This window comes from Hordeum vulgare, chromosome 3H, assembly GCF_904849725.1.
Source record: "Hordeum vulgare subsp. vulgare chromosome 3H, MorexV3_pseudomolecules_assembly, whole genome shotgun sequence".
NCBI lineage: Eukaryota > Viridiplantae > Streptophyta > Magnoliopsida > Poales > Poaceae > Hordeum > Hordeum vulgare.
Genome location: NC_058520.1, coordinates 58,930,899 through 58,953,331, shown reverse-complemented (window position 1 = coordinate 58,953,331; position 22,433 = coordinate 58,930,899). Strand labels below are relative to the sequence as shown.

At 42.6% G+C, this 22,433-nt stretch overlaps 1 protein-coding gene across 1 annotated transcript; it reads right to left on the bottom strand.

Moving 5' to 3' along the window:
• Positions 1 to 17,692: 17,692 nt before the first annotated feature.
• On the bottom strand, positions 17,693 to 18,335 carry LOC123439521. The gene has a single exon (XM_045116229.1). The coding sequence runs from the start codon at positions 18,318 to 18,320 to the stop codon at positions 17,700 to 17,702; it is 621 nt and encodes a 206-aa protein (XP_044972164.1). The 5' UTR covers positions 18,321 to 18,335; the 3' UTR covers positions 17,693 to 17,699.
• Positions 18,336 to 22,433: the final 4,098 nt, after the last annotated feature.

Below are 22,433 nucleotides of genomic sequence, written 5' to 3'. Positions count from 1 at the left end.
TAGAATGATTGCTAGTATGAGTGCTTATGTGGATGATATGTTTGTTATATAGATTTCATCGGAGAGTGACGAGTAGTCTATCAAGTTATTTTTCTCGAGAAATTCTTCTTCGTCAACATCACACGCAAGTCATCTTTGATCATGTTATTTTACCTATGTTTTCCATGCATGGTAGATCACCTTCTTTGCCCATTTTGCATGCTGCCTAGGTACTTGGAAACTTTAGCATAAGTTGTAGTATCATGTGGTAGGAACACAACAACCCCGACACTTGGCCCCGGGACGACAATTTCTTAAAGCTATGCTTGAGTAGACGAGTTATCGGTTGAGTGTATACCACGAGTGATGCGAGATTGATATAATAATCAAGACCGGACTAAGACAAGATTTTCAAGACCTCGGACGCAATGCAACACTTGGTGAAGTACGGTTGATCGGCTCCCTGGAAAACCCAGTGGATGCCCGGGATGCTGGAGAGGCCATGTCATCCTGCGGATAGCTTCACCCAGGCTCAAAGAGACGGACGGAAATTTTCAAGACCCAAGGCTTACCTGCACAGCCACAAGTCATTATGGGCTCTGGCTTGGTTGGATAACGCGGCGACTCTGGACAGGCGGTGCTAGCAGATGTAGACGAACGGTAGGAATGGATGGGCACCGATAGGGATTCAGAGGGACTCGTTGAAAGACCATGTTTTGATCATCCGGTCTTCAAACACCCTGAAGTGCGAGGACAAACCCGGAGGCGATCAAATCTTGTGGGGAACGTGTGCAAAACTCTGCAGAGTACTCAAACCTAATCGATTAGCCGTGTCCACGGTCATGGACGACTTGAGCCAAAGGAACTGAAGTTATCTGGATTTCTCAACACCATTATATATATTTGATGAGGGTAATTATTGACAACTCGGGTACGAGAACTGGTTGGCGGAACCATCTCGTTAACAACAAACATTGTAGTAACATTTTGCTTTCAACCCCTCTTGTTGTAGGATAAAACTGGCTTTATGCAAAACTTAGCTCCACCGACCAAATATGCATGTAGAGATAGTTGAATATGACTTTACCCCTCTCTTATGTGACTTGCCGGCATATTCAATATGCTGACCTACACGGCTGCAACGTCTTATGTTGCAGATATCTTTCTCGACGAGTAAGAGTACGATTCAGGGTTACGGTCTACACTCAACTTGCCGTTGGTGTTTATTGGGACTCCACTCCCTTGTCCGCTTCCGCTGAGATATTTAAGGTATATATCAGTTTTACGCTATTTTACATGTGATTGCACTTTGATATATACATTGATGTACTGTGTGTGCCAGCATACTGATCCAGGGATGGCACAGAAACACAGAGGCTTGACTCGTCTTGAGTCGGGTCGCTACAGAGATGGTATCAGAGCACATGTTGACTGTAGGACGTGACCCTAGAAACTGGAAACTTCTTAAGATAGGATCTCTCAAAAATTTCTATTTTTCAACAACACCTTTTACTTCTCATCTCTTCTGATTTCATCGAATGTTCCCTCTCACCTAAAATAGTTAGACAATACCCTTACCCCTTTGACCTCATGAAGAATCAATGGAGTTCTACTTCAAAGTATAGAGGATTTCATCATGCATTGAAGAATTGAAGTTGCGCCAATTGAAGACTCTCAAGACCCGAAGAATTCGAAGACCCTGAAGCGTTCGAATATTTATATGACCATTAGAAGTCCAAACCCCTGTTATATACCCACGTTAGATACGATGATTTGTGAGCCGTCTTTGGTGTGTGTTTTCCGACGGCCACAACAAAAAAACCTATTCTCAAAAATATTGTTTGTATTGTGTGTATCTCCCTCCCTCTATTACCCGTCTCATCCCCAAAACCTCAACCCTACCAGATGGAGTATGAAGCTGGACTTGTAGTCTCTGGACCAATGACCCAGCTGGAAGCTGAGATATGGATTCAGAACATGGAGAACCACTTCGGGAGCAACTTGATCTCAAGGAAGCATGAAGTGGAACACGCTCTCCAGAACTTTACCAAAAGTGCTGCTATCTGGTGGAAAATGCACCACGCCATACAAGGATTTAGTGGAGCAGAAAGTTGGGGCGAATTCAAGAACACTTTGTTAAGATCCCGTCTCATTCAGAAGAAGAAGCCTTGTGCATGCAAGATCTGTGGAGAAATAGGACACACCCAGGAAGAACACACGGATGGATGCACTCATTGTGAAGAAAATCACCCAGCTGAGGAGTGCCCAACTAGTCAGGTGACTTGTTTCTTGTGTGAAGGAACCACCCACTACCCAGCTCAGTGTCACATTTACCCCAAGGTGCAACAAGTTGTCAAGCAGCAGAAAGATGCAGTGAAGGAAACACTCAAGAAGAAGATTCTAGAAGAGCCGGTGATGAACGAAAATATTGAAGACCCTGATGGACAAGGTCTGACCAGATTTTTCTCCAATGCATGCTATTCATGTGAAGAAGAAGGACATTATTCACAGGATTGCACGAAGAGAAGCCAAGAGTATCTGGGAAACTTCCCGACGGAAGAAGTGGAGTTTGATGCACTTGAAATAGAAGGACTGGCCAAAACAAAGGAGTCTGGAAAGAAGAAAAAGTACCTTCAAAAGAACCCAATCTCTGTAGACATAGACCTGAGTCATGTCAGATGTTACAAGTGTATGAAATTTGGCCACCACAAATACATGTGCTCAGGAAGGAAGCCGGAAATCCAAGGAGCAAAAGCAGAAGCTAAGAAGCCTCGAGACTTGTCAGAACTCATTTGCTTTCGTTGCCGGGAAGCAGGACATTTTGCTAGCGATTGTCCACAAAGGAAGAAAGCTAGAATGGAGTAGTTAAGTTTTGACCATGGCAATAAGTGTAATCCGAAGCACTCTTATTTTTCATAAGATCATGGAGTGAAATTTTTGTAACAGAAGTCCGTGAGATTGTAATAAGATCATGAATAAATGGAATTTATTGTCTCATGATTGTCTATGTTGAAAATGTATGTGTTGTTTCTCTACGAGCAAAGATCTCTGAACAATTATGAGGATATGAGAAAATATGGTCTATGCAGACATGAGTATAATTCATTTAAGTGTGGTAGTAATCGGTAAACCCACAGGATCCACTGAGTAGGAATGTACCAGGAATACCTGAGTGAAGTACGTGCGGAGATGATGGAGATAAAGCTCATGACCACCATGATGAAGCAAAAGATGGATGATTTCAAGGAGCACATTGGAAAGTTCCAGTGGAACTAAAGTACCTCCAAGAGAGGCAGATGAATAAAGTTGGCAGAAAATGCTCGACCATACCGAACAATGTGGATGGCAGCATTTGTAATAGAGTACTTTTGAATTGGAGTTTTTGAGGATAAATTAAGGATGTAATAAAGGATTGATTATGAAATGGATATGATTTATGGAAGAAGCTATGATGGATCAGCAAACGTTTTCTTAGGAGCATACGAAAACCTGAGAGTTGTGAAGATACGATAGATGTTTCGTTCAGCTTGTAGAACCAATCGATTATCCGAACTTCGTTCGTGGACAAGAGAAATTCTGCAATGCTTGTGAGGATGCCCAAGTGTTAGAATGTGAGATTCCCTAAACCTTATACAGAGAAATGATTTGGGTGCGGAATGGATTGATCACCATGACGACTTACTCTTATCATTTATCTTGCTATTTGGAATGGTAAATCTGAGAGACTTACCCATATTGAGAGATGACGCTCTTTGAAGCTTTTGCTTAAGCCTTAGAATGGTATAAGAAAAGCCCATGTACATGGCACCTGTTGTCACGCGTAGGAAATTTTACAGTGAGGATGAAACCAAGACCCCTTTCTCTGCAGGATAACCCCAAATGGTAGACCACCATGAGAACCATCGATATGTTATTTAGAATTGACCACGAGACTGTCAGTTAAGAAGACCCAGTGACGAAAGAAGCTTATATCAACGGGAGAGCATCACCAAAGGATTTAATATGAAGACTGTGCGATGTCAGAGGATCGTTAAAGCATTTTGAGGGACCAGTATCTCTCATTTTAAGTGTGGTAACATCCCACCTTGCCGGAGATTGGATTTGTTAGAAGACCCCCGAACCCTAACCTTTCTTTCTAGCCTCTTCGAATCTCGAGGACGAGATTCATTTTAAGTGTGGTAGTTTGTAACATCCCAAAATTAGAAATTTTGGAATGTTAATATAATTATTAGATTGATTGTTTGTTTGTTTGCTGAGTGACTGAAACTCGTGTGAAATTTGAAACTTTTCGAAACTTTTGAATGAGAGGGAATAAAATGACTTTCCCCTTCTCCGGTAAATTCAAATTCAAGCTTTTAAAAGCCAAGAGAGAAGATGACATGACTTCTTCAACTATAAAGAATTTGAACGGAGATATTTGTATTTGAATTCATTTGCATTTTCATTCGTTTTCTTCGTGCAACAAAATGCCGGGAAATGCATTCTGTCAAACAGAAAAGAGCGGAGGAACATGACCCTCAAATACCCAGGCATTTTGAATGCAACCTCAAACTTAGAGGATCATTTGAAAATTATTTGCAAAAAAGAAATAATACTTTTAGGGATTTTGGAAAAATATTTTTTTCTAAAAGTTTTTATTTTGGCTTTAAAAAAAATGTTATTCGGGTGGAGATTTATTTTCTGATTTTTTTGATATATTATACCATATATTAATATTTTGATTTACTTTCTTTTTGACGTTTACATTTTCTGGTTTGGAAAGGTTTTATATTAGGAAACTTTGTTTTTCTCTTGCCGACACCCTGGGCGTATCTTAGCCTGGGCCGATTTCCCTCCCAGCCCAGGGATCCCAGATCCCTTAAGTGCCACCGCACCCTTCCCCTACCTCTCTCCTCTCTTTCCTTATTTCTTTCTCTGCACCAAGACCGACCAGGGAACCAGCGTCCTTCCCTGATCTCCTCCTCCTCCCTTAACTCTCCCTCTCCCTGCCCCCTCTCTCTGCGGGTGGACCACCCCTGGCCGAGCCCCTCTCTCCCACGCCACCTCCTCTCTTCTTCCTCCCTCGTCCCTTCCTTTCTTCTCTGCAGACCAAACTGACCCCTCCTCCCTCGCGTTTCCCTTCCCGTATCCCACCTCTCCTTCCTTAACCCGAGCCCCTCCTAGCCTATATATACTCCCCATCCCGAGCCTACCCCGTTCCCACCCCCGGCGCCGCCTCCCGCCGCCGCAGCGCCGCCACTGCCGCCCGCCGGTGCAAGTACTGCACTTCGGCCTCGCCTCCAACTGCCAGCACTCCAGCGCCCCCTTGCCACCCGAGCCGTTGCACCCCTCCACCGCCGCCCCTTACCACCGCCGCCAGCACCCCGTTCCCACCCCGCCGCCGCCTCCCCTCTCCCCTCGCCGCCTCGCCACTGCTGCCGCCGGTGCAGCAGCAGCAAAGCTACTGCACCCCACGGCTCACCCCGGGAGCAGCCCCGTCGAGCCCTCCGTCTCCCCCGAGCGCCTCCCCGAGGAGGAGCACCCCCACCGCCGCCGCCTGACGTCCCCACCCCCCACCGGAGCTCCCCCTCGCCGGCCAATTTCCTCCCGCCGGTGCAAGCAGCAGCAGCCAGCAGGTAGTTCTCTCTCTCTCTGTTTTTCTTTTGATCCTATTCTTAGCCCTTAGATCCCCATGCAACGGCTAGGATTAAAACATTAGTACCCCTTCGGTCTAGTGAGAAAAACCAGTGGGTTTTATTTTTCACTTAGGAATTAACCAGCACCTTTGTTAGAGATAGGCCGTTTGCTCCAAACCGAGAAACAAACACCCCTCCGCAGCTTGCCACGTGTTAGTACTAGATAGCTGCAGTTTTTCTGTCAAAATAGCAAAAAAATAGAAACTTTCAATCTTGTTTTGGCCACAACTTCTTATCCCGAAGACCAATGACATTGATTCTTTTTCCAGTAGCTCACAAATTTCCTGTAGTTTTTAAAAACATATAATTTGATAAACCTTGTTCTGCCTATTCCAGGAGTTTGAAAAATGATTTTGAGTTGATTCTTTTTGCTACTGTTTTCTAGTGATAAAATCTTACTGTGGTAAAAATTTCAGATTTGTTTGAGTATTTTAGCTCATTATTTATTGTGAAACAATTCCTGTTTCACCGTTTTCAGGATTTCGGCTAATTCTTTTTCTGTTTTTGTTTTAAAATATTTTCTTTATTATTTCAGAAACATTATTATTGTTTTGGTTATGTTAGTTAACAGTAGATTTGCAACAAGTTCTTATTTTAGTTTTATTTGTTTTCACGAAATCAATTCTAGCTCCGTAGTAACGTGCAATTGTTTTCACCGTTGTTTCAAATCCCGTTTGGGAATGCTTTCAAAAATTTTGTGAAAAAGACTTTATTTTAACTTAGTTAAACTTATATCTTAGTTACTTGTTATTATTTTCTGTTAGACAAAACTATTTAGTGGTTGACGTAGTAGAAGACTCCCTAGTCTTATTTGAAGTTTCTTTCGGTTTCTTATTCGCTCTCTCTCTTTTGTTTGATTGCTAGAATGATTGCTAGTATGAGTGCTTATGTGGATGATAGGTTTGTTATATAGATTTCATCGGAGAGTGACGAGTAGTCTATCAAGTTATTTTTCTCGAGAAATTCTTCTTCGACAACATCCCACGCAAGTCATCTTTGATCATGTTATTTTACCTATGTTTTTGATGCATGGTAGATCACCTTCTTTGCTCATTTTGCATGCTGCCTAGGTACTTGGAAACTTGAGCATAAGTTGTAGTATCATGTGGTAGGAACACAACAACCCCGACACTTGGCCCCGGGACGACAATTTCTTAAAGCTATGCTTGAGTAGACGGGTTATCAGTTGAGTGTATACCACGAGTGATGCGAGATTGATATAATAATCAAGACCGGACTAAGATAAGATTTTCAAGACCTCGGACGCAATGCAACACTGGGTGAAGGACGGTTGATCGGCTCCCTGGAAAACCCAGTGGATGCCCGGGATGCTGGAGAGGCCATGTCACCCTGCGGAAAGCTTCTCCCAGGCTCAAAGAGACGGACGGAAATTTTCAAGACCCAAGGCTTACCTGCACAGCCACAAGTCATTATGGGCTCTGGCTTGGTTGGACAACGCGGCGACTCTGGAGAGGCGGTGCTAGCAGATGTAGACGAACGGTAGGAATGGATGGGCACTGACAGGGATTCAGAGGGACCCGTTGAAAGACCAAGTTTTGATCATCCGGTCTTCAAACACCCTGAAGTGCGAGGACAAACCCGGAGGCGATCAAATCTTGTGGGGAACGTGTGCAAAACTCTGCAGAGTACTCAAACCTAATCGATTAGCCGTGTCCACGGTCATGGACGACTTGAGCCAAAGGAACTGAAGTTATCTGGATTTCTCAACACCATTATATATATTTGATGAGGGTTATTATTGACAACTCGGGTACAAGAACTGGTTGGCGGAACCATCTCGTTAACAACAAACATTGTAGTAACATTTTGCTTTCAACCCCTCTTGTTGTAGGATAAAACTGGCTTTATGCAAAACTTAGCTCCACCGACCAAATATGCATGTAGAGCTAGTGGATTATGACTTTACCCCTCTCTTATGTGACTTGCCGGCATATTCAATATGCTGACCTACACGGCTGCAACGTCTTATGTTGCAGATATCTTTCTCGACGAGTAAGAGTATGATTCAGGGTTACGGTCTACACTCAACTTGCCGTTGGTCTTTATTGGGACTCCACTCCCTTGACCGCTTCCGCTGAGATATTTAAGGTATATATCAGTTTTACGCTATTTTACATGTGATTGCACTTTGATATATACATTGATGTACTGTGTGTGCCAGCATACTGATCCAGGGATGGCACAGAAACACAGAGGCTTGACTCGTCTTGAGTCGGGTCGCTACAAAATATATTTGTGTTGTAGATCATGGCTCACGCGACAGTCATCCTGAATTTTAATACGTTCCTAGAGAAAGCTAAGTTGAAAGATGATGGAAGCAACTTTGTGGACTGGGCTCGTAATCTTAAGCTAATCTTACAAGCTAGGAAGAAGGATTATGTCCTTAATGCTGCGCTAGGAGATGAACCACCCGCTATGGCTAATCAGGATGTTAAGAACGCTTGGTTAGCATGTAAGGAGGACTACTCAATAGTTCAATGTGCAGTCTTGTATGGCTTAGAACCGGGACTTCAACGTCGCTTTGAGCGTCATGGAGCATTTGAGATGTTCCAGGAGTTGAAGTTTATCTTTCGGAAGAACGCCCGGATCGAGAGGTATGAGACCTCCGATAAATTCTATGCTTGCAAGATGGAGGAGAACTCGTCTGTCAGTGAGCATGTGCTCAAAATGTCTGGGTACTCAAACCGTCTAGCTGAGCTGGGGATTGAACTCCCGCAAGAAGCTATCACTGACAGAATCCTTCAATCACTGCCGCCAAGCTATAAAGGCTTTGTGTTGAACTACAACATGCAAGGGATGAACAAGTCTCCCGGCGAGTTGTTTGCGATGCTGAAAGTCGCAGAGTCTGAACTCCGTAAAGAGCATCAAGTGTTGATGGTGAATAAGACCACTGGTTTCAAGAGAAACGGCAAAGGCAAGAAGGGTAAATCGAAGAAGAGCGGCAAGCCTGTTGCCAATCCGACGAAGAAACCCAAAGCTGGACCTAAGCCTGAAACAGAGTGTTAGTATTGCAAGGGTATGGGTCACTGGAAGCGCAATTGCCCCAAGTATTTGGCTGATAAGAGGCGGCCAAAGAAAAATCAGGTATATTTGATATACATGTTATTGATGTGTACTTAACCGGCTGTTGTAGTGGTGCCTGGGTATTCGATACCGGTTCTGTTGCTCATATTTGCAACTCAAAACAGGAACTGCGGAATAGACGAAGGCTGGCGAAAGATGAAGTGACGATGCGCGTGGGAAATGGTTCCAAGGTTGATGCAATCGCCGTCCGCACAGTCTCACTTCAGTTACCATCAGGATTAGTTATGAACTTAAATCATTGTTATTTAGTGCCTGTGTTGAGCATGAACATTATATCTGGATCTTGTTTATTGCGAGACGGTTACTCGTTTAAGTCAGAGAATAATGGTTGTTCTAGTTCTATGAGTAACATCTTTTATGGTCATGCACCCAATGTGAGAGGATTGTTCATATTGAATCTTGATAGTGATACACACGTACATAACATTGAGATCAAAAGAGTTAGAGTTAACAATGATAGCGCCATATTTTTGTGGCACTGCCGCTTAGGTCATATTCGTGTAAAGCGCATGAAGAAACTCCATGTCGATGGACTTTTGGAGTCACTTGACTTTGATTCACTTGACACATGCGAACCATGCCTCATGGGCAAGATGACTAAAACTCCGTTCTCCGGAACAATGGAGCGTGCAAGTGACTTGATGGAAATCATACAACCGATGTGTGTGGTCCGATGAGCGTAGAGGCACGCGGCGGATGTCGTTATTTTCTCACCTTCACTGACGATTTGAGTAGATATGGTTATATCTACTTAATGAAGCACAAGTCTGAAACATTTGAAAAGTTCAAGCAATTTCAGAGTGAAGTTGAAAATCATCGTAACAAGAAGATCATGTTCCTACGGTCTGATCGTGGGGGTGAATATCTGAGTTTCGAGTTTGGTGCTCACTTAAGACAATGTGGAATTGTTTCACAGTTAACACCGCCTGGAACACCACAACGTAATGGTGTGTCCGAACGTCGTAATCGTACTTTATTAGAGATGGTGCGATTTATGATGTCTCTTACCGATTTGCCATTATCATTTTGGGGTTATGCATTAGAAACAGCTGCATTCACTTTAAATAGGGCACCATCAAAATCCGTTGAGACGACACCATACGAACTGTGGTATGGCAAAAGGCCAAAGTTGTCGTTTCTTAAAGTTTTGGGATGTGATGCTTATGTCAAAAAGCTTCAGCCTGAAAAGCTGGAACCCAAAACGGAAAAGTGCATCTTCATAGGTTACCCAAAAGAGACAGTTGGGTACACCTTCTATCTCAAATCCGAGGGCAAAGTATTTGTTGCTAAAAACGGAGCTTTTCTCGAGAAGGAGTTTCTCTCGAGAGATTTGAGTGGGAGGAAGATAGAACTTGACGAGGTTGTCGAACCTCTCATCCCTCTGGATGGTGGCGCAGGGCAAGGGGAAACCTCTGTCGTTGCGACACCGGTTGAGGAGGAAGTTAATGATGATGATCATGAAACTCCAGTTCAAGTTTCTGTCCGACTGGATGATGGGGCACCTTAATTCAGTCGGGGCATACTTAAGGTCCTGTCCCTTGTGTGGGGTATCCCTTGTGTAGGACGTGTAGGGCAGGCCTATGACCCTACCCTAGGACTATGACCCCATCAACGCCCTTAGCTAGGCATAAGGCGATAGAATCACGTATCGTCATCTTTGGTGCTCAAACCATAAATAGCGTGATCACTTATCATCTTAAGGTTTTCATCTTTCTTTCTAGAGGATTCACCACTATTTTTGGGAACAAAAACAGACTTGGTGACCTTATTTCGGGCAAAGTTTGGAGTACTCTGCACAGCGGCAAAAGTGGAACCCAAGTTGGTTATAACGTCCTCTAGTTTGCCAATCCTAGCGGAATCATGACCTAGTTTTTCGTTAACTGTGGCTTCCTTCTCCATTCAATTTTTCTAAACCATTCTCACCTTGGATCTGTACTGAGTTATTTGATTGTGGATCTTTCTATCCAAATTCTCAATGAGTTTGATCGTAGCAACTTTATTTTCAATGACGTCCAGCCTACGCATCACATGTTCCAGAGTTAAGGTAGTTCCATTAACCATGAGTGGGGGTGAGCCTACCAAATTTATTACAGCTCCGTAAGAATCAATGATATGGCTACCCAAGAAATGTCCACCTACGATGGTGTCAAGAATATATCTATTCCAAGGAGAAACACCCACATAAAAACTGCGAAGCAGGATGGTATTGGATTGCTTATGAGTAGATCTACTCTGAGCATTGCAAATCCTATACCAAGCGTCCTTTAAGTTTTCTTCCTCAATTTGTTTGAAATTGAGAACTTTGCTCATGGGAGTATCGTTCGAAATGGTGGATCTAGCCATGAGGACAGGTAGACTATCCCACACAGACGAACAGAAAGTAAGCGAGAGAAAAGGGCAAACGAAAAAGGCAAACGAAAAAGGCAAATATTTTTTTGTAAATTTTTGTTTTTCTAAAGTGGGGGAGAGGAAAACGAGGGGGAAAAAAGTAAATGCAAGAGATGAGTTTGCAACACTTACTTGGATGAGTTCTTCACTTGATCCTCCCCGGCAACGGCGCCAAAAATTCTTCTGCTACGGCGACAGAAATCTTCTGTCGTCTCTTGAGCTTGCGTTGCTTTTTCCCTTGAAGAGGAAAGGGCGACGCAGCACAGGAGCAGTAAATATATCCCTCAGTTTGAGAACCAAGGTATCAATCCAGTAGGAGAATCTCGTCAAGTCTAGAGTACCTGTGCAAACACAAAATAGCTTGCACCCAACACTATAAAGGGGTTGTCAATCCCTTCAATATTGATTGCAAAGTGAGATTTGAAGGCCGAAAGTGCAACGAAGAAAAAGAGTAAGGCTGAAAATATGGTGTGGACTAGACCCGGGGGCCATAGTGTTCACTAGAGGCTTCTCTCAAAATAGCAAATATTACGGTGGGTGCACAAATTACTGTCGAGCAATTGATAGTACCGCGCAAAGTCATGACGATATCTAAGGCAATGAACATACATATAGGTATCTCGTCCGAGACAAGTAGACCGATTCTTTCTGCATCTACTACTATTACTCCACACATCGACCGCTATCCAGCATGCATCTAGTGTATTGAGTTCATGACGAACAGAGTAACCCCTTAAGCAAGCTGATATGATGTAGAGGGATAAACTCAAACCAATGATGAAAACCCCATCTTTTTACCCTTGATGGCAACAACACGATGCGTGCCTCGCTACCCCTTCTGTCACTGGGTGAGGTCACCGCACGGTATGAACCCAAAACCATGCACTTCTCCCATTGCAAGAATCATAGATCTAGTTGGCCAAACAAAACCCACAACTCGAAGAGAATTACAAGGATATGAAATCATGCATAAGAGAGATCAGAAGAAACTCAAATAAGATTCATAGATAATCTAATCATAAATCCACAATTCATCGGATCTCGACAAACACACCACAAGAGAAGATTACATCGGATAGATGTCCATGAAGATCATGGAGAACTTTGTATTGAAGATCCAAGAGAGAGAAGAAGCCATCTAGCTACTAGCTATGGACCCGTAGGTCTATGGTGAACTACTCACGCATCATCGGAGAGGTCATGGTGTTGATGAAGAAGCCCTCCGTATCCGAATCCCCTCTCCGACAGGGCACCAAAACCTGCCCCAGATGGGATCTTGCGGAGATAGAAGCTTGCGGCGGCGGAAAAGTACTTTCGATAATCTCCTCATTTTTTCTGGGATTTTTGGGAATTTATAGGCGAAAGACCTAGGGCAGAGGTGGCCTAGGGAGCCCACATGCCTGGGTGGCGCGGGCCCCCCTGGCCGCGGCTAGGGGGCTTGTGGGGTCCCTGCTGGCCCCCTGCCCTGATTCTCACGATTCCCAATCTTCTTCTGTTTCGGAAAAAATCTTTTTGGCAGCTTCATTCCGTTTGGACTCCGTTTAAAATCCTCCTCTGAAAGGGGTCAAAAACATGGAAAAAAACAGGAACTGGCAGTTGGCACTGAGTTAATAAGTTAGTCTCAAAAAAGATATAAAAGGCATACAAAACATCCAAAGTTTGACAAGATAATAGCATGAAACCATCAAAAATTATAGATACGTTGGAGACGTATCAGACATCACTAGTGAACATCATGTGATTCAGGTCCATATCACCACCATTGCTTACGCCTCCACCATTTACTGCTTTCATTTACTTTTCCGTTGCAATCACTATCACTATTCCCGCTTATGTTTTGATCCTTTGCAAACTACAAGGCCGGAGAGATTGATAACCTCTCTGTACTCGTTGGAGCAAAGTTATTTGTTGTGTGTGCAGGTCCACGTCTTCTGCTAGTGCCAGAGCAACGGACACCTACTTTTTGGCCGAAGCATTTTCCCTTGGTACGTCTGCCTCTCTGGAAAGCGTATTTGGTCCAAAGTGTTTTCTATTCCTTTCCTTAAAAAACAGATTTCCCCAGGATCTTTAAATGGCTCTAACTTTTAAAAGAAAACTCCAAAACAACTGATTCTTTTTCCTACCTCTCTAAAATCTCCTCTAGTTTATTTCAAAATTTATTTAAAAAAACTTCAAACAACTTTTATGTGCTGTTTTAAATTTGTGTGTTAATATAGATATTTGTCAAAATAGGATTTGCAGAGAGGGGACTCACTTCAAGAATTTGTTGTGCACATCACACTCCTCAACTCCAAAGGAAAGCATCTTGAACTCTTATTTACATAAAGTTGTGTGATGTTTGTTGTGGTACATCTATTGCGTGATTTTAGTTTATGTAGATAAAAGTATCGCATGAAAGCATACCTTGCATGACAACATGTGATGGGTATTTTTTGTTGCTATGTTTGTGGATGACGAGTGGTGAGTGGGTACTGCCTCATACCTTGTATGCTATGTTGGTCTGGACAACCTCGGAGTAAGGTGTGTCGTGGTGGAAATAAGACCATGGGCTGACATCTCGTGGGCAGAGAGTGGTCAGTGAAAGCTTGTTGGTGTTTGATGGTAGTAACCATCAAATAATACCTTCAGCAAGATTGTGTGGTACTAACCCTTGCAGGAAAATATTAAACCTCCTAAGTCGACTGTAGTTCGAGTCTTGTCTATGTGTCACCTTAACTTTCGTGCTACCGCGGGTCTTCTCGAAAGGGAATACGGTATAGTAGGTCGTAAATCTATTACCAGGTACACACCAAGTAGAGAAGACGAGATGAAGGTATCCATGGCCCTGGACTAAATCCAGTCATCAAGTCAGGGGGTATGGGTGTCTCTGGTCTAGGACCGAGAGCGAATGGCCATTCCCTTGTAGCGCAGTATAAATTTGATCCCATGCTAGTCGAGGTTGGAGCCTCCCCCGTCTTATGGTTTTCTCTCGCAGCATAGTCCGAGTGATGTCGGTATTCGTGGGAGAAAAATGGGTTTGTACTAGTTATGAGTGTTTACTTCTAAAATACCGTGCGTAGGTTTAGTCCGAGTGACTCTTGAAACCCGTGGGATGTGGGTAAAGAGTACACCCTCTACAGAGTCAAAACTATTCAAGTAGTCGTGTCCACGGTCAAGGACGACTGGTTGACTAGTCAAGTGTGGGTTCGAGTGTCGATCTTCGAAGGAAGTTAATGACATCATGAAATAAATCACGAAATATGGTGGATGATCATAACTATTGTTTTTATTGTGGACTAATCCCTATCATTATGTTGGTTGAATATCCGTGGGAAGGTTCTACCTCCCGAATATTCAATATTTATTATTATTTCTTATAATCCCTTTTTGTGGTGTCGCTTAGACGCCTGATAGTGGCATGCTCGTTATTATTTCTTATAAGCCTTTTCTATGGTGTCGCTTAGACGCTCGACTGTGGCATGCTCGTATTATTTCTTATAAGCCCTTTTTGTGGTGTTGCTCAGACGCCCGAGTGTGGAAACCATTATTTCTTTCATACAAGCACTTTCCGTGGCGTCGCTGAGACGCCCGACTCTGGCAACTGTTATTACTTGCATGTGAATCCTTTAGGCGTTGTCGCTCTGACGCCCGACTGCGACACACATGCGATTACTTGTTCATTGTTATCCTTCCTTGCTTGTTTATATAACATTGGTGGAGGAAGTTTATATGCACGAATGCATCCGTGAATAAACTCTTATGGCATGATAGAGTTATTTTAGTGGACTATGCATGCATCTCACCTGCTTTAACTTATAAGTTTTCTTGATGTTTGCGGGTACATTCAAAGTACTCATTGGCTTGTCCTTGGCTATTGTCCTGGCCAGATTGCACGGAGAGGAGCATGATGTTGTTGACACCGGAACCTAGGAGTCCAGGATAGCAGGCTTGTGAGGTAGGAATTTATCCAGGTCAGTTGTTCCTTTGGGAATGGAGTCCCATGGACACTGGAGTCCCATGGAGTCCCATGGACACTGGAGCTTCCATGGTAAACCTTAGACTTTTGTCCAAACTAGTGGACCTTTATGGTCTAGAATTATAATGTTGAGAATTGAAAATTACCTCCACGGCCGCCTTGAATAATATTATTATGACACATCTGATTAGTGACTCAGTTTTAATCACACAACATCTCCTCATATGCATCCCGTCGTAAGTACTCCCTCCGTCCCAAAATTCTTGTCTTAGATTTGTCTAGATAAGAATTTTCTAGACAAACCTAAGACAAGAATTTTGGGACGGAGGGAGTAATAAGAAAATCTGAACGACTCCTCGGCACTTTGAATTTAATAATACATATGTCAGACATAGGTAAGTCACTCGTCACCGCATGTGAGGACAACGATACGGTTTAGGGAGAACCAATGATGCCTTCGAAGTAGTGACCTTTCCTTGGGTACATTCATAAGAAGTTCAAGTATCTCCACGAGAATCCAGATGCGTATATCCTCGCCCTCGAACTTATTGATGAAAACATGGTTGCACACCAACAAATATGACGATTTAGCATAGCTGAGCACGCTCCAGAAACTTATAAGTAAAAGGGGATGCTAACAAAGAGCTCTAAAGTAGAAAAGCGTCATTTTATATGTTGCAAGCAATATAGCGACATAAAAGTATGATATGTATTACTCTTATGGCATGACTCTAAAGACTAAAGATAAGGAGGAAAAGATTATCAGTTGCCTTCAAGATTTGCACATATTTAGAAATCACATTATAAATTAAATAATAGATATGTGCAATAAACTATACAGCGAGCCAATAAACTAAATTAACTCTAAATAAAAGATGTTCTAAAATAGTACTATTTAAAAAATAGATATAAGTACGTAACCAACTCTTGTAGGTCAAAAATATATAGTAATACTATTCATCATCAAGAGTGCAGAATAAGTAATTCTTCATCAGAGATAATTTTACGATTGTTTCATAAATGAATTTCACTTTCTATACAAATAGTAACATGCATATTGATTCATTATATCGTTGGATAGATATAGAAAATGCGCAACTTCGCCATGTTGAACACTTTTCGAGATTCCTAACGGGTTAAGTGCACTTTCAAAAATGTTGGGCACCCAACGACAGGCAGCGAGCGTATTTTTGTGCTTTTTCTAAACCGCTGTGCCGGAATGAAGCAAATGATACAGTGCTGGAAAGATATCATCGAGGCGCAACTTTTTCATGTAGAACACACTTTCTATTTCCTTATGGTTCAAGAGCAGTTTCAAATTTAGCGAAACGCACGATTGTGTTTTTCAAATTTTGTAAACATTTTCGTACGGTATTCACTCAAGTTTTTTTTTCTCTTTTCGAGAATCATATATTTTATACCGAGTTGTGATTCTCGTGCATGCAAATATGTGCTTCCGCGAGAAATAAAATTGTGCTTTTCATGGAAGCGTGTTTTTTCAGTTTTCGAAGAAACAAAAGAATTAAGTGCTTCCACAAGAGGCAAATAGTGTTTCTTGTGCAAGCACTATTTTTTCCTTTTAAAAAATAGTTGTGTTTCTTGCAAAGACAAATCATTGCTTCCCTTGGAAGCATTACTTTTGTCCTTTTCCAAGAAGCACACATGTTTCAAAAAAATTGAATAACGTTTAGAAATTACAAGAAAATGAACATTTAACAAATATTGTTTGCAATTCTCAAAAATAATTAGAGTCTAAGCACAATTTTTTTATTTACAAATAATTTTTGAGTTAATGTTCTTATTTCGAACGGGTGAACATTTTCATGAATTCATGCACATTTTTCTGAATTCACCAACATTTTTGAATTCATGAACTTGTTTTGAATCCATAACCATTTATTTGGATCCAAGAACATTTATTTGAATTCCACGACATTGTTTTGACTTAAAAACCGACCTCAATAGAAAAAGTAGGTAAAAACTAGACTAAGAAGAAATAGGTGTGAAAAAAGAGTATGTGATCGTCTGCAAGATGATTAAGTGATAGCTATGACGATATCCTAATACCATTAATGGTCGATCTGGCATTAGCACTCGCATTGAGCAATATACAACAACACTTGAAGGCGTCTTCCTCTTCTTGGTTGACTTGTCCAACTGGCTACAATTCTTATTCCTCCTCTTCTAGTTCCTTCCCTAGGATCCCCAAATTCTCTAGTTCCTTGATCCAACCGCCTAAGGTTGTAATTTGAGCTTGATTGAGTGAACTAGTGCATTGGGTTGCCAACACATTATTTGGATTTATCTCATCACCATTTTACCAAATATAAACCGTGTAAGACATTACCCTATATATATAGGGTAATGGGAAGTTACAAATCCTCTAATTTTATTATGCGAGGGCGATGTTCTAGTGCCATTCAAACATGACTTTTGAGACTTACAGAAAAAGTATTCCGAGTACCGTCCTTTTACTTATTGATTTAGAATAGCAAAAACAAAACAAAAAGATGAGTACATGCGGAACATGAATAAATTACCATGATAGAATAGAAGCATTTTCTATTGGCCAAAAGAAGGAATAAATAGATGCATTTTCAAGCGGCTTTGGCCGGGGCTGGTGTAGGGGTAGAAGAAATTAGCTTGCATGTATCGCGACACTTGTTATCTGAGCTATCCTTTTCCTTTGCGCAATGCTTGAAGCAATCCATGTCTTGCTCTATGGCTTTCTTATTGGCGGGGGTGGCCATGATGTAGCCAAATCTCGCAGCCATGTATGGGCAGTCGACGTAGCAGTGGTCGGTGCAAGTAGGATCCATGCATGCCTTGTCGCAGTCGGCGCCACATTGGGTAGAATAGTCCTTGACAGTCTTGTCCCCTGGGCAGCCACCATGCTTGTCGACGGATTCTTTCAGGGCATCCTGCCCTCCAGAAGTTTCTAGATTAAAGACTTCTTCCTTCTTTTCCCCGACGTCGGCGAGCTCCGTGAACAAGCGCTCGATGAAGGTGACGCTGGTTGCCTCTGTGCTGCATGCCTTGTCGACCATGGCGGTGCACGTGGCGTCCTTTTTTTTGCCCTTGCCACAGAGCTTGGAGTACTCGGTGAGGCAGGTGTGAGTAGCCTTCTCATGCCCCGAGGCCACCAACACAGGTGATGTGGCCGCCGCCACCACAAGGGTGATGACGAGTAGCGACTCGGCCTTGCGCTTGGCATCCATCTTGTTGTCGATTTCTCTTTGATAGTTGGACCACCAACACTAGTGTTGATCGAGATGCTTGCGTTGCATTACATTTGTATAGGCGATGACCCAGGGTCCGGGCAAGTGGTATGATAGTGAGGCCATCATCCATTGGAGCTCCATAGACGCTAAATTTGGTGAATGCATTTCTACAAAACCGGCCAAAACATCCACCCGACCGAGGTCCAATTTCTATTTAGGGAGCAAGATCTAATTTTAGTACTAAAGGCATTCATATATGTGTGAGGTGTGTATTTTCTACTTATGTCTTTTAAGAAAAACCCTCGAATTTTCTATAGACGGAAATTAGGTGTGGTATGCATGTGTTGTTGCTAAATTCAGCTTGCTAGTCCTCCTTTCCTGACTGAGACCGTCCCCTGGTCGTGAAGTGATGTGAGGATCCTCCTCTCTTGGATGATACCTCCTATTTCGTGCCTAGGCACTCGCGAATTAAAAATTGAGCAACTGAAACTTCTAATGGGATATTGTGCATATGAAAACTATTAGTCACCTATTTCAAAGAAAAAATATGTATTCTATATTAAAGAACTATGGTCAAAATTTGGAAAGAATCATCACATATTTGACAATATGTGAATTTCCTATTAGAGGTATGGAAATTGTGTAACAAAATATGGTCATCACATATTTTAATATTCTCATAGCTTAATTAAAAAATTTCATTGGGTAAGAAACTCATCAAGTCATTAAAACATCGAAAAGGAAAAAAATCTAAGAAATGAAAAGCTGGAAATGAAAACATGGTCATCTGGTACTAAAAGATAATATGATAAAAGACAACAGCGTCAAAAATAAGGAAAAGAAAACTAAGTGTAAAAGAAAAATACAAGAAATAAGTAGGAGGATGAAGATAGAAAATAAAACAAAAACATCACAAATAGAGAAGCACAGAAAATAAAGGGAGCAAAAAAGAACTAGTGCACATCGTTTGCCTGCAACTGCTAAGTGCACAAAATAACTATTATGTACACTACGAGCGGAATAGAATTCTTACAATTGGACGGCTTACTCGATGGGAGACCCTATACAGTGACCTACCTGCCAGAAACTCTAAAATCACTTGTTAAGGGATATCCTTTGTAAAGGTTGTGCATTGCATGTGCGCCATTTGTCGCACCGAGATGTCCTTTTTTGGTAGATTTGTTTGTTTAAATGTTTATCTCTTGAACCATGCATCTAAGGCCATAGCTGGTTTCACTGTTGGAATTGTCGCGTCGAGATTTTCAAAACAAGATCACATGTTAATAGATTTTGACTAAAAAATCACAAAAACCTGAAAAAACAGAAACCTAAAAACAAATAAATTGGGAAAAAATAACAACAAAAAAGTTTGAAAAAAATGAACCCGGAAACAGGATTGTGGTTTTCACTTTTTTTCTCTTTTCGAGGATCACATTTTTAGCCCGAGTTGTGATTCTCGTGCAACCAAATATGTGCTTCCGCGAGAAATAAAATTGTACTTTTCATAGAGGCAATTTTTTTCATTTTTTCGAAGAAGCAAAAGAAGTATGTTCTTCCACAAGAGGCGAATAGTGTTTCTTGTGGACGTACTATTTTTTCCGTTTTAAAAAAGTAGTTGTGTTTCTCTTAAAAACAAATCTTTGCTTCCCTTGGAAGCACTGTTTTTGTCCTTTTCCAAGAAGCACACATGTTTCAGAAAAATCGAATAACATTCACAAATTACTAGAAAGTAAACATTTAATAAATATTGTTTGCAATTTTCAAAAAATAATTAGAGTCCAAGAACATCTTTTTATTTGGGAATAAATTTTGAGTTAATGTTCTTTTTCAAGCGTGCGAACATTTTCATGAATTAATGCACATTTTTATGAATTCATCATAATTTTTGAATTCATGCTTTTTTCTGAATTCATAACCATCTATTTGGATTCAAGAATGGTCATTTGAATTTCCCGACATTGTTCTGACTTAAAAACCGACCTAGATAAAAAAGTAGGTAAAAAACTAATCTAAGAAAAAATAGGTGCGAAAAAAGAGTATGTGTGTCGGGACCCCGATCCTAAGTCATACAATTCCAGCTTGTAACACATTATATCACTTTGTGGCCTCACGCATGATATTCACCACGGCTGCCACCTTACCTTGGTCGAGACCATTTGCGTCTTTTGGCTCACGTATATGACTATGTCGCCAACATTCATATGTCAGAGAACCCGGATAGACATGGCTAGCTTTAAACCCAAGTGGTACATCCGTAAAGGAACATGCATACATAACCCAACAAAGCAAGTGTCGGTCAACAACGTAGAGGCAATAATAAAATGGTTATTATCATATTTCCTTGTTCATGATAATTTTCTATTGTTTATGATATAATTGTATTAAGAGGAAACATTAATACATGTGTGAATGAATAGATCACAATGTGTCCCTAGCAAGCCTCTAGTTGGCTAGCTCGTTGATCAATAGATGGTCGTGGTTTCCTGATCATGGACATTGGATGTCATTGCTAACGGGATCACATCATTAAGAGAATGATGTGATGGACAAGACCCAATCCTAAGCATAGCACTATATCGTTTTGTTCGTATGCTAAAGCTTTTCTAATGTCAAGTATATTTTCCTTCGACCGTGAGATTGTGCAACTCATAGATACCGTAGGAGTGCTTTGATTGTATCAAACGTCACAAGTAACTGGGTGACTATAAAGGTGCACTACGGGTATCTCGGAAAGTATCTGTTGGGTTGGCACGAATCGAGATCGGGATTTGTCACTCCGTGTGACGGAGAGGTTTCTCTGGGCCCACTCGGTAGAACATCATCATAATGAGCTCAATGTGACTACGTAGTTAGTCACGGGATGATGTGCTACGGAACGAGTAAAGAGACTTACCGGTAACGAGATTGAACAAGGTATAGGGATACCGACGATCGAATCTCGGGCAAGTTCTATACCGACGGACAAAGGGAATTGTATACGGGATTGATTGAATCCTTGACATCGTGGTTCATCCGATGAGATCATCGTGGAACATATGGGAGCCACCATGGGTATCCAGATCCCCCTAGTGTTTATTGACCGGGGAGGTGTCTCGGTCATGTCTGCATGCCTCCCGGACCCGTAGGGTCTACACACTTAAGGTTCGATGACGCTAGGGTAGTAGGGAATTGTTATACGAGGTTACCGAAGCTTGTTCGGAGTCCCGGATGAGATCCCGGACGTCATGAGGAGCTCCGGAATGGTCCGGAGGTAAAGATTGATATATAGGATGGATGGGTTTGGACGCCAGAAATGTTTCGAGCACCACCGGCAACGTGTCGGGACCACCGGATATTTTTTTTTGAGGCCCACCGGGAGGGGCCACCAGCCCCGGGAGGCTACATGGGCCAAGTGTGAGAGGGAACCAGCCCCTGGGTGGGTTCGTGCGCCCCCCACACCCAGCCCAAGGCGCCAAGAGAGGGATGGGGGAACCCTAAGTCAGGTGGGCCTTGGGCCCACCAGGGGGTGCGCCACCCCCTCCTCCCCTCCTGGCGGACACCTCCTGCCCCATCTAGGGTTGCCGCACCCCTTAGGGGTGGGAACCCTAAGGGGGGCGCCACCCTGCCCTTCCCCCTATATACAGTGGGGGTTTTGGCCATTGGAGACACGAAAATTTCTCTCTCTCTCTCTCGGCGCAGCCCTGCTTCTCTTCTTCCTCGTGTCCCACGGTGCTTGGCGAAGCCCTGCGGGAGACCTTGTCGCTGCATCGCCACCACGCCGTCGTGCTGTCGGAGCTCTTCCCCAACCTCTCCCTCCTCCTTGCCGGATCGAGGTGCGGGAGACGTCACCGGGCTGCACGTGTGTTGAACGCGGAGGTGCAGTGGTTCGACACTAGATCGGAATCACACCACGATTTGAATCGCAGCGAGTACGACTCCATCAACCGCGTTCTAGCAACGCTTCCGCTTAGCGATCTTCAAAGGTATGAAAATGCTCTCACCTCTCTCTCGTTGCTGGTTTCTCCATAGGAAGATCTTTATATGGCGTAGGAAATTTTTTGAATTTTGCTACATTACCCAACAAATAGGCCGAGAGGGGTTGAGTTACCGGATCTCAATGTGCGGTAGTAG